Source organism: Ixodes scapularis, unplaced genomic scaffold (assembly GCF_016920785.2).
Source record: "Ixodes scapularis isolate PalLabHiFi unplaced genomic scaffold, ASM1692078v2 PGA_scaffold9__187_contigs__length_104089568, whole genome shotgun sequence".
In the NCBI taxonomy this organism is placed as follows: Eukaryota; Metazoa; Arthropoda; class Arachnida; order Ixodida; family Ixodidae; genus Ixodes; species Ixodes scapularis.
The window spans coordinates 14,327,522-14,340,718 of record NW_024609884.1 but is presented as its reverse complement, the minus strand read 5'-3'; the positions used below and the strand labels follow the sequence as shown (position 1 = coordinate 14,340,718).

Sequence of the window (13,197 nt, the reverse complement as noted above, 5' to 3'; positions counted from 1 at the left end):
ACTCTGGCTAAAACTCAAAATGAAATAAATTACAGGTATCGCTGTAGTGACACAAAATGCGACCCCAGCCAAAATATTACGTCCGTGGGACGCCGCATTTTCAACTGATGCCGATAATAAAAATGCGAGCCGCCGCGAGCCACCGCTCCTTAGCGGGCGGCCAGCGGGTTGCTGATCGCTAAAGCAACGTTGGGCCGTGACGTCAGGATCTTTCTCTTTTTTTCTTCTGGTCCGGTCGGGCGCACCCGTTGCGTGGTCGAGCAGTGAAAAGTGTGCTTCTTTGAGTCGCTACCACCGCTACTTCGGCTTGTGATTGGCGGGTTTAGCCGTTGCTTTTATATGTAGCCCGTGTAGCTTCGGTATAGCCTTTTGTTTATTTGTTTGTGAGGACTCCAAGACTCGTTTTAGCGAGCAACTCGGTGCGCCCAAGACTGCCCAGCTTGCTGTTCGAGGAGTGGACTTTGAGACCTGTCTGTTTTTTCTGTTTCTTCTGCTCTTCAAAAAAAAACCCCAGTCTCAGGGTAAACGACGAAATGGTTGACTTCCACCAGCTAGCCTGTACTTTGACTCTTTTCTCGTACTGCCCAGCTGTTCCTCGAAAGATGCCGAGTACAACTTTTAGCGCTGTGGGCTGCTCAAACAACTCGCTGTGCAACCCGGAGGTCCTTTTTTACAAGTTTCCAACGGACTCGAAATCGGAGAATTTGTGGGTGATTGCTGTTCGAGGAGTGGACTTTGGAAAGCCTTGGACGCCGCACCGAACGAGTTCACTCGTCTTCCAGTCGCTAGCTTTTCGGTATACAAGCGACGAGTACAACAGAGCCCACATACGGTGGCGGCCGCCGAGTATGGCACCGAACGAGTTCATGGGTTTTTTAGTCGCTATCTTTTGGGTATACGCCCTAACTCTTGCTACATATGCTGGATAACTACCACGTATACAGAATTAAAACAAAATCAGCTTACCTTCTTTCTTCAGACGGCTAGCGCAACAGAGGTAGGTGCTGCTTGGCCTGCGTACTCGTTGAACGAGAACGATCCTGACGTCGCGTCCACATAGCGGCTGATTTCCAGTGTTGCTGGGGCTTGGAGCGACTAGTTTCGGTTTTGTCGGCCGCGCCCCAAACAAAACTTTGAAGCGTCGATATCTTTAAAACTACGCACAATAACAAGAAAAAAATTACACCTTGTAATTAAGGGACGCTGATTGCGCTAAAAACAGTCATAATCCCAAAATCGAAAGTATGGACCGTATTTGCCCTTTAAGAATTGACGCTTAACCTTAATACTAGCCGTGCCTTAAAATTTCAATAGAGAAATTTGTAGTGGGCACTACGGCGTGAGAAATGTCATCCTGATACATGGCTTCAAACCGAAACTAAGTGGGCAAAGAGCGCCAGTGCACCTGCGGCATGGACACATGGTTTGGCGCCATTGGAGCCGGTTTCGGTTGCGAATCTGGCAATGCTCGGTGGGATAAATGTCACCGGCGCTCTTTGCCCGCATAGTTACAGCTTGAAGCTTTGTACAAGGGTGACATTTCTCACTCTTAGCGCCCACTACAAACCTTTTCATCAACAATTTAATGGCATGGCTACACATAAGCGAGATGGAGCCTCAATTCTCCAATTACATTATGCCCCGAAAAACAAAAATTTTTAAAGTTAATCGTCTCATTTCATGTGGCCGCCATGGCCACCAACTTGGCCCTAGTGTTAAAAAATCACTAATGCAAGTCTCTCCCCCCCTCCCTTTTTTTCGTGTTAATTTTGGTTTGATTAAAAAATAACATTTTGCATAAAGATGGAACTTGCCAAATTATGTCATTGTGCTCAAAAGGACTATCTGTGCCATCTTGATGAAATTGTATCCAACTTTCCATAAATTCTAGATACTATACATAAACAACTTATATTTTGCAATGACTTCATCTAAGTGAACCAAAGCTAATTGAGAAGAAAAAAAAAGTTTCATGCTTGTGAGCAAGTTTGCCCTCGATTGCGACATTTCATTCTTAAAAGATGTTTTTAAATGTACCGCTTTCTCAAATTCAGGAAATTTAAGTTTCTGAATCTGGAGTAACTTTTCTATTGTTATTTTTACTTTGGTTTTAAAAATTAATGTGAATGTAGAGTAACCTTTTTATTGTTTTTAGTTTGTTTTAAAAAATTAATAGAACTAAAATATTATTTTGAATTGCGACCTTTTCAAAATGCAAATTCACGAGAGTGGCTCTATTACCATAATTTTTCATTGAGTCTTTGAGAAAAAAAAAGAGAAATGTAGAATTACTAGGAAAGTAGAAATCTTTATTACTAATTGAAACTTCACAATTATTTTAATCTTCTTAAAGAATATTTCATTACTTTTTTTATTACCACATGGCCAGTCTAGAAAAGGGAGATAAAAGCACACACACAATGTAGCATTTTGTCATTTATGAAATTCCTATCATCTCGTGCTAACATATTTAAAGCTTGCTGTCTGCCTTTGTGCGTGTCTTTCTGCTTCCGAACTGCTGTAAGACATTGTTTTTGCTGCTCCATAATTGCTAAAGAAAAAAAGACTTTACAGGATTCCATCCATGCACATACTGTAAAGTGTGTCCTTTCCTTTTTAAGATCTTCGTCAACATGCATATATTCAGGGAAATTATTGTTACCTAGTTTACAGCGATGTGTGTGGTGGCTTGTGTGGAATCGGTGGCATGCAAGGTGGTGGCCATACTATTTGTGGGTGTGGTGCTTTTTTTTATTCGGGATTGTTTTCTGCAAGCAGGTTTCTTTCTCCTTCAATATCTTTTTTACTGAGCAATTTACAAAAAATGTTCCTTTCTTCACCGTGACCTCCCAGAAGGAACTTTTATGATTATTGTTTTTACTGTCGCTTTGTTGGAGTCTGCTTCATGTTAAATTCCCAAGTCACAGATTGTAAGTGGAGTTATGCTTTGCACTTGCAAATGGGCTGGAAGACGTTACAGAGTGTGAAAAAGGCTGAACCAAAATCTTTCATTGTTATAAGCCGCTAGAGGGCTGAATTGATATGTATTATGCTAACGTGCTGACTGTTGAAACCACTGCACGTTTATTTTCTCCGGTAATGATTTCAAGTACCATATTTACTCGATTTGAACGTGCACTGTTTACTGCACGTCCACTTTGTTACAGAGCATGTGGAAGGCCAATGATTGTGACTTACGAAAGGGTTGATAGAAAATAACAATTACTAAAAAACTTTTTTTTTTTTTTTTTCAAAATTGCTGTTTTATTGGATTTTGGGTATGTTGAATGTCATGCTCATTTTTAAAGTGCAGGCAGCATGTATGGAAACATTGTGGCCTCATTGTTGGCTAGGTCCTCCTTTCTTAGGTCACAAGTATTGGCTCTACACATGTTCTATGGAAAGTGGAGCACATGTAAGAATCTAATACATTCTTTATCTAATTATGTTTATTTACTGTTAAAACGCATCGGTGGAATCTCCAAGTTCAGAACCTGCCAGCTCTCGTGCTCAGTGCTTGCATCTGCTTTTTGTTTGTCTGTGTTGATTGTCAATGCTGTACATAGAATTACTAAGCAAATGACATTCTATGTTGGAGCACTTTCTAAACAAACTTGCATCTTTGTACAAATATCTGATTCCAAGTTATAGTATTCCCTGCCTCTTTGGCAACTGTGTAGTGAATGACGCTAGTCAATGAAGCACAAACTAACTTCTTGCCATTAGCTAAAAGGATTGAATAAAACAATTGCACTACCAGGGACACTACTGAGGTTTTAGATGGCTTATACCCTGCTGGAGGGATAGAGGACTGTGTTTGAATCAAATATTCATTGTGACAGCTAGCTGCCCCAAAACTATCACCTGAGTGTAGGGTCTTAAAGAAATAATTCCTCGAGAACAACATTAGCTACTGCGGTGGATGTCAGGTTATGAGTGTAAAGTGACTGAGCAAATGATTTACCTAAAATCCACTAATTAACTTTTGAAATAATTTTAGGCAACTCGTTCCAATTACAGATGTGTTTCCTTTCGTCAAAATATGCCATAGCAGTTGTTAAAATTCAGACAACTAAATTCTTCGTGCTGTTCTTTTGCAAATTTAAGCTGAAAGCAGATGAGCTACCGAAACTAGACAAAAAAAGGATGGCGGTAGTCCCACCTGGAAGCTACTTCAGCCTCCGCAGGGGGTGCAGGTAGCGAATTACTACGAGCCGATAAGAGTGACATGGCTATAGAAAAGTCACACCATAGTCTGCTATCTTCTCGGGCACACATCTTTCGGCACTCTTTTTCTCTTGGTTTCGGTATGGCAAACCCTAGACAGCTTAAATTTGCCAGAAAATAGTGTGTAGCAGAACTAGCGTTCTGAATTCTGCTATGGCATATTTTTGCAACTAGTAACAAATTTCTAATTGGAGTGTGCCAGCTGAAGTGAATTTTTCAAAAGGTAATTAGTAGATTTTAGGTTATTAACTTGCTAATTATCACTTTGTATTCTCTACCTGATCTCCACTGTGGTGGATAACATTTTTTTAAAGGAATTATTTCTTAGTTTTTTGTGTTTTTTCTTCAGAAATTATTTTCCCTCGTAAGAAAAACATCCTCTATATTCTATATGTGAAGGCCCGTTCACACTCTTGCAACCGAGTACGACCAAGAGAGACCAAACCGGTTTTTAAGCCTCTTGCGATCTCTTAGGACCAGCTCCGCTCAGCGCATCCGGTCTCAAGAAGTCTTTCTCGGTCGTACTCGGTTGCAAGAGTGTGAACGCGCCTTAAGGTTCCATGTTTTCGAAGCCTATTTGTTGTTCCAAATTTAGCATTTGTCTGAGCTTTTTTTTAAAATTCAAATTCTCTGAAATTTTGCATTTATCAGAGTTTAGTTTTTGTTATATTCTTAACTTTCCATAGTATTGAAGAGAAAAAAAAAAAGAAAAGAAGAAACAATTACACGCGAACACATCCAAAGACAGAAAGCAATTTTAATTGTGAGCAAGATTTAGGAGGAATTTGTGGGATCATAAGAACACTGCCTTCTTTTTTTTGTGTGTAAAAATCCCGAATGGTATAGTCTAGAGCCACCATTAAATGAGCTACGCTTAGAGTGTCAGCACTGTGTCCCCCATCTGCTAGTGGGCGCCGGCATCTTGGTGTTTAGTGCAGGCAGACGCAACTGTCGATCGCCACAATTAAAAACGTCTTCCTCAGCTTTAGGTAGGGTATTAGGAAGCTCGGATGACATTGTGTTGCTCTGCCGAGAACTGTTTTAACATGTCTGGAGGTCGGAAAAGCGTTTCCTGTCATTTCAGAGTAAGCTTCAGATAACTGGCAACCATGATTTTAAGCACCAAGACGGTGGAAGTGTCGTTACTCTGAAGCGTAGCTTATGTAGTGGCTCTAGTACAGTCTGATATGGAAACCTGAGCAGCGACTAGCAGAGTAACGTGCTTAGACTGTCCTTTGTTGTGACCCAGAAATGCAACAACCTTGGCTCTAGTCACTGACAGGATAAGCATGGCAGGGAGGTCCTTCACTTGTCCCGCCTCCAGCAGGAGCTTCCTACCTTTGACATCGCTTCGGCGTCTCACGAGTCTCTAGCGTCCACGCGTAGCCAGAGCACAATGGAAGGCAGCGAGCGCATATGGAAGGCAGCGAGCGCTCGTTGCGGAGTCCGAAAGAAATTCCCTGCCATTCTGATCCTGTCAGTGAATTTAGTTATCCTAAACACGTTGGTGCTTTGTCAATTCTTCGAGGTTGAAAAGGAGACTAGATTCGTTTTGTTAGGGCTATCGCTGGCCTGGCGCATAAGTGAGTTTAATGTAAGGTAATTCAGTCTTTTTTTTTTCTTTTCTTGTTGCCTTAGTTTTGAATTTCTCTTTTTTTGGAGGAGCAAGTTTTTCGAAAAATTTTTTGTTTTATACAAAAGCATGGAACACTAATCTACAGCATGTCCAAAAACAATATGGGCGTTTTTTTTTTTTTTAAATAAGTTATTTTTTTGCTGAACGTTTGGCCTCCGTCCAGATGTAGTGCTAGCAGTCCGAACCGGATGCCAAAGTTTCAGAATTAACTGTTATCTTATTAAAAAGTTATAAGTGATTTTCTGAAAATTTCAATAGGAAAATGGGTCTCGTTCTTGGTAACTTAAGCCATTCAGCTTCATGTTTTCGAGGGCTCTGTCAACCGCCGGTTTTCCATTGAAAATTGCAGAAAATCGCTTATAACTTTTGAATAACATTACGGTTACTCCTGAAACTTTGCCATCTGGTTCGGACCACTATCACGATATTGGGGCTGAGAATTGGCGTTCGGTGATGTGTAGTTTCTTTTTGTGGTAAAAGAAACGCTGTAAATTTTATATATTACAGTGTAGCTGCATCGTATATCTGCTCCTCGCTCATTATTGAGGGCTCCTGACCCAGCGCTCATGAAATATAAGCAAGACGACGACATCGTGGTGGAACGGTTTTTCTGTGTTTCTCTTTGAAGCAAAATGCTGTCATCAAAGCTACTAAAGTGCTCATTTGGGGCACTAACCTAAGGGGTAAATTTGGTGCCTTTCAAAGTAAAATGCACTAGAAGCACGAGCATCACGCTTATCATGTTGCGCATTATAAATTGGTGACTGCCTTAAATGGCTGCACTTAATTCACTCTGGATTTTCTCTGCTACCTGCTTGTTTCCTCTCTCTTCTGCCCTGCAACAAATTGCGGTGCTTTCCCCTCCTCCGACATTTTGTTTGTTGTTTCAGAACACGATCACCCTGCAACCTGGCATGATGAGGGGCACTCTGTTGGTGAAAACAGAGAACGGCCAGCTTCAGGTGGTCAACGTAGCACCAAGCCTGCCACCCAATTCCTCTGCCACAAGTATCTCGGGTGCCCCAACCTACCGGTTGCAGTCTGTACAGGTATGGGCTCCCGTTTCTGCTTGGCTGGCTTTTTGCAAGGAGCCATGTCAGGCACCTGTTTGTACTTCTATTAGAAGAGGTGTTGCAACTTTGAAATGTGACTTCACTTCTGGTGGAAGCAAGCATGATGTCTCTCTTTGCTTGCTATAGCATTTTTTAGTATTGTGTTGTCAGTGGCATGCAAAATTGCTCGTTCCTTTTTTTTTCTTTTTTTTGAGTGCATGAAAGAAAACCTATAAAATGCTTCGAGCATTCCCTAATATTATGTTTCTCTTACCCTTACTTTCGGCCGACATGGTGTTTTAAAGTTACGGTATTGGGGTCGACGTGTTTGATATGAGCATTTTGACACATTTGATAAAGTCACACTAGCGAACTTTTATGCTCTTGGCCTACATACGTATTGATTGCCCTGCTTCTTTGTCGCTCTAGCTGTTTAAGAGCAAGTCAAAATCTTTTTTTTCTTCTTTATTATCCGAAATGATAGAAAACAATGCCTGGACATTACCCTCGAAATTTGAAACTTGGGAACTCATTATTTGTGAAGTAAGAAAACAATTTCCAAAAGCCCAATTTGAAGTTCCCCTGCGATTCGCGCCAGTGCAGTGACGTCATTGAGTCGCCCTGCTACTCGAGTTTTTCTCACGCCTCGGAACCCTTTTCACCCAGGGTGTTGTGTTCGCCCGTGTCCTGCGATCAAGACCATGCATGCCACCTATCGCTTTCAGCAGATGACGCTTCTTTTACGAGCTTGAAGTTCTTTTAGGACCCTTTCAGTGATCTCAAATTCTTTGAAACGGTGTGAGGTCGAAGAGGATGTACAGTAAACTTATGTGAGCTGCTTGAGGGGCCACGTCGCGCCGGTTCTGCGCTGGTTCTGCGTGAAAGGCTGCCCCGGTGGAGTCACAACTGAAACTATAGTACACAGACACCAAACCCAGTTGTTTTGACCATTTGACGATTTATTTTTCCAAGTCTTAGAGGTGTTCGGGCACCTAAAAAAGAGAACTGCTATCGATTCCCCGACTCGCCAATCATCCGCAGTGCTACATGTGCCGAGCACCCGCATGTTTTCCGAGGGAGGATAAAAAGCCAGGAGGCGACATCACTAAACACTTCAATTTTCAGTATTTCAAAAAGAAGGGCCTGAGTGCATTTGCAATTGCATTGAAAAACATGTTTTACCAATGCCGTTATTAAATATTATATAAATGCTGCTTACAAAGCTTCTAAATATTATAATCGATTATGTCACAAATAAAAACAAGCGAGGTGGTGAGTTGGAGAAAAGCAACAGAAATTAAAAAAACGCGCTCGCATGGGGAAATTTTTTTCTTTTTTTCGTTGATGTATTTTTTTTTGTGTCTGTGACTACAACTTGCATCATTTTAGACAACAACAAAATATACGACCTTTGGGGTGTTAGTGGCCCTTTAAGTATTGATTTAAAGAGCAGAATGAACAGAGTGCAGCCAGAATCTGGAAAATTTTAAATGGTGTGATGTCCCCTCACACTTTACTCAGTGCGCACCTGTCAAGGGCCTTGGCTTTGTTTTTTAAGTTTCTCACAATAGCTACGCACGAGTCATGAGAGTTCTTCAAACATTGAGGGATGCTCCAAATTACAATTGAGACTGTCCACCTTGTTACAAAACCTGCTGTATAGAAGTAGAGTAACTGAATGGCGGAGCCAGAGTAGCGCATTCTTTTTCCTTTCGTCGCCAAGCGCAGCTCAAGCACATGCACTTCCGAGGAAGAGGGTTACTGGCGGCGCACTGCCTGTTTGCATTGACGCGGCTACGTTGACATTGGATCAGAGAGGGGAGATCATTGCACTACTGTGCTCCACAAGTGGGGGACATACAGTTCATTGAATGCCGGCCCATTCATTCCCGTGGAAAGTATGCATTGCACAGAAAAAAAAGGTTGATGTCATATTGATATCTGCCAAAGGGTCTATGTAGGAAAATTAATAACTTTCAATGTAGGGTTATTAACTACTTTTGAGTAATTAACTTTTCAATTAGTAAATTTAGGGGTATGGTTTCAATTAAAAAGTTCTGGATGTGATTGAAAATCTCGAAATGAGACCACTTTACAAAAATATAAGGACAGGTGAAAAAACATCTTATTAATTATTTTATCACTTTTTACAGCGGAGCTTTTAAGGGCTAGTTTCCCCAGTATCATGTCCGTGGGCAAACAAATCTTGACACAAAACTCTGGACAGCTGCCGCCATCTATTAGCGACGGCGGCAACCAGGCAACCGGCTTGCCGGTTGTGTGGTTGCCGCCGTTCGTTGCTCATAGATGGCGGCAACCTTTCCAGCCTTTCCACTCTGGCTTGCCGACTTGCGGCCGGCCATTACTTCATTCCCACCATGGTACAGGTTCGCTTTCCCTCTTCACCAGAGTGGAAAGGCTGAAAGTTTTTTAAGTCTTGGCTTCCTGTCAGAACACATCCCTGTGCCAGCAGACCTGTTCTCGTAGCCAAAGTGTGCATCTATCGCCTTGTCTCTTCTCGCAGAAGAAAATTAACTATGGAGCATGCCGGTGCACTGAAACGCTGTACTTTTCAAATGACATTGCAAAAATAAGCTTTGATTCTTGGGTTCACTTCCCTCATGCAAAGAATGACTGGTGGCACGCATTAGGTGCGTGCCACAAGGGACAGGGCCACTGGTGCAAAGGAAGATATGCTCGGTTGGGAAACTAAATCCTAGCTGCGCATTGTTTTTTTTTTGGGGGAGTTTTTTTTTTTTTTAAGCACCATAAAATGGTGCGCACACCTTACAGCTTTCTAAAGTGAGCTGATTTAATGATTTTTGGCAATGTCTAGTAGTTTTCTAACTGAGAACATACCTTTAAACTTACAAACAGTTAGTTACTAAAAATTATTAATCACCTAATTATACCGAGCATTATTCATTTTCCCGAATAGGCCCCTTGTCAGAAACAGCTGTCATTTTTTATTTATTTATTTATTACGGTACCCTCAGGGTCCAGAGGGCAGTACCGTAATATTCCAAGAGATAGCCCACCTAAAATCTAATGCAAATCGGATGGAAATAAGAAGTAAACTAAATTTCAATGTGCGTTAAAAAAAAAAAAAATTAAAAAAGAATGCTAGTTTTAGATTTTGTGACTGCAAAACTTGTAATCACAGGGAGGAGCGATAAAGACCGAAGATGACTATCATTCCCAGTCAGCAGTGTTTGCGTATCTCGCCATGGTCAACGAACATCATTTCTGCCAAGGTCACCATGGGCCAGGGCCCTGCAATTGCTAGAAGTGGGCTATCTTTCGGTGTTTTTGAAAAAATAACAAATTGTGCCAGAAATAGGGGTAGGTTATCTTTTGGAGGTGGGGCATCTCTCGGATATTACGGTAAGCTCTTTTTGTGTTTGATGCATAGTTTTCGCAGAACACTTTGGCCGGTGTTCCGTGAAACAGTCTGTCATTGGTGTGGAGTTTTACACCCCTCCATTTCACGACGCTAGAATTTTTTTCCGAAATAGCCAATCACAATTGGAAAGTCAGAATTTCAAGGTGCAGCTGGCATCCTGTGTCCTTGCAGTGATGTTGGTGTTTGAGCAGGAGCTAAATTAGCTGAGAGAAATGCTCGACCTGTCATGGTGCCGACCCTATTACATGCATCATACATTTGCTTGAAAGTACTACTAGTTTAAAGTTTATTTGGTTTCTCACGGTCCAGGCCACAGTACCAGAAGGAAGGCAGGAAGTTTGATATCCCAAAGCGTTGTACATTGTCTAGGATAGTAACTTATGCACTGTCAGAGGCCTAGTGACTGAGATATATGTTGAAGTCTGCATGTACTAACGAGGCTTGTAAGGTAGTGCAAAGCACATCTAGCTCCTTTCCAATTTTTGTGTTCTCTCTTCATGTGATTTGATTCTGAGAATCCTAATTGCATCATTAGGATCGGTTCCTGCCATTCTCTGGTACCATTAATTTGCCTTCTGTTCAAGAGCACAGGATGTCTCTGCTTTCCTTTGTGTTTGTCAGCATGAGGAAGCTTGCTTTTGGTTTGACATATTTTGGGGGAATTCGGTATAACATATTTTTGGGCAATTTGGTTATCGAGACCATGCCTAGACTATATTTTTCATGAACTATGATCTCTTAGAGTTGACTTTGAATCCGGATGTGGTAATGTTAGTGCATAATCTGTCTTGTGCACATAGTCAGCTTTAAGCTGGCATATGCTGTGCACATGGAAACCTGATCTGAAAACGGTGCACAACCTCTTATTGCCAGCACAGCCATAGCCTATCTAGTCCTGTGTGAACGTAAAACTGCTCATTGCTTCAGATTATAGGAGGCCAGTATCAGAAGCATATTTAAAATTTTTATTTTAAAGTTCACATTTTTTAAAAATAATTATATGGTTTCTTGGGCAGCATATTTCTGTCTTACAGCCACTTAAGTATTGTAAATACCTACACTGATGTGGGAGTCTTTTTCTTAACAGTGTGATTATTTCTCCTTCTTATCCAGACTAGATTTTAACTGGACATATGATCAGTAAGGTCTTCCAGATGCACAGCAGTTAAAAAAAGGCCTATCATTACAGAATTGCAGACACCAAACCCCTCTTGCGCGTCGTACCCATATTCACGAGCACATGAAGCAGCAGGTGAGAATAAATTGAGTTCTTTTTGTTACTTTATGAGCAGTTCAGCTGTGCATAAAAAAAAAGAAGAAAAAAAGTGGCATCTGTTGGTCACTGCAAATACTTCATTGTTTATGTTTAGTTAATAGGTGATTGCTCGTACTGTGACTACTAACATCAGTTTGTCCGCATAAACAGTGAGTTAACTACGCCGTGTAGCATTGTTATCGGCCAACTGTCATCGGTTTGGTGCCTATGTCATAGTAGTAATTTCTTTTTGTAGAACTTGTGACGGAAGCAGCGAGTCTGCATGCGCGTGGCCTATGAAAAAAATGCAGGGACTAGTTTTATTCATGCTCTGATTAAGGGAGCTGCCATGCATATAGTGGCGTGCTGTGCATATTTCCAGGGTGTGCAATTTGGACAAAACTTGCCAACAGTCAATATGAGGTTACTAAGTAATCAAAAGTATGTTTCACCATGGATGTGAATCACTTCTAAGATGAGACTGCTTGTTTTGAGTGTAATGTTTTACTTATTGTTTATCTAGGCAGCAACATGAAACTGTTCAGACATTTTGGAAACCTTACATAGGTATCAGTGTCTGATCCTTTAAGTATTATATGTTATTTTATATACTTTAATGTGTGGAGCATATTACATTGTGCCGTAATGTCAGGGAATTTTCGGGCAATTTATAGCCTCGGAATGTTTTGTTCACTTCAGACTAATACTCCTGTTCACTGAGGAAGGAAATAAATTGTGATCTCTTATGTGTGCGGGCACCATTTTTAAATGTTGTTAGTATGCATCGCTCTACTTAATTCAAAATGGTGGATACTTGGGCTAGTTGGTGGTTGCTATACTTAATTCATGGCATAAAGGAACCCCTCAGAAATTGGCACATGAAATGTACAATATAAGGACATTGGCAACTTTATGTCAAACAGGTTTGCTTGTTTCAGTTTTCTTTTGTGAGAAGTTGCACTAAGCCTCACTTACTTTTTGTGTACTTGTGCTTTTTTTTTTTCTCGCTTGAATTTGCATGTGCTCTCTGCCTGTGCCTGTGTGTGAGGCTTGGTCGCAGATGCCGGTAAGGCTTGATAATCTTTTTTATGCATGTGTCCTTTTCTGCATCTTTCTTCTCCTCCTGCTGTCATTTCTGCATATCACTTTGGTGTGTGCTTTTATATTTAGTAGTTTTTGCAGCTTGGGTTCATTGTGTGTGTGTCTATCTATACAGTGTGCTCCTTTTATCTCAAAACATTTCCATGCAAACATTCTGAGAAACTATTTAGAAAAGGAATTTTCATACATAAAACCTACCGTTAACTGGTTAGTGATAAAGACATTTGGAACAGTCTTGAAAAGCCATCGAGATAAATTCGGGGTATATTTAAAAATAGGTGACAGAGCACTTGTGAAGATGCTGTAACTCTACCAACACTGTTCTGTTTTTTTTTTTTTTTGTTTTTTTTAAACTTATTTTTGGTCAAATTAATTGAAGCACTACCAGGTTTTGCCTCTGGTAGCTCCAAAATGACACACTTGTGACTGTTAGTCACCAGACAAGTGCACAATCACATTTTGTTATAGAGCATGGGCATATTACTCTTTTTGTTGACAGGGTTTCATTGCCAGATCATTGTTA

The 13,197-nt window shown here is 40.9% G+C and overlaps 1 protein-coding gene across 13 annotated transcripts in view; it reads left to right on the top strand.

Annotated features, from left to right (window-relative positions):
- The window catches only part of LOC8035852 (transcription initiation factor TFIID subunit 4), a 62,374-nt gene that overhangs the window by 11,709 nt on the left and 37,468 nt on the right, over positions 1-13,197 (top strand). For 7 of the 13 annotated variants that reach the window (XM_040503502.2, XM_040503510.2, XM_040503501.2 and 4 more), the window contains 2 exons: positions 6,754-6,912; positions 11,508-11,570. In XM_040503502.2, the coding sequence (XP_040359436.1) occupies positions 6,754-6,912; positions 11,508-11,570 (222 nt within the window). The remainder of the gene's footprint in view (positions 1-6,753; positions 6,913-11,507; positions 11,571-13,197) is intronic. The other 6 variants (XM_040503512.1, XM_040503505.2, XM_040503507.2 and 3 more) reach the window with 1 other exon arrangement.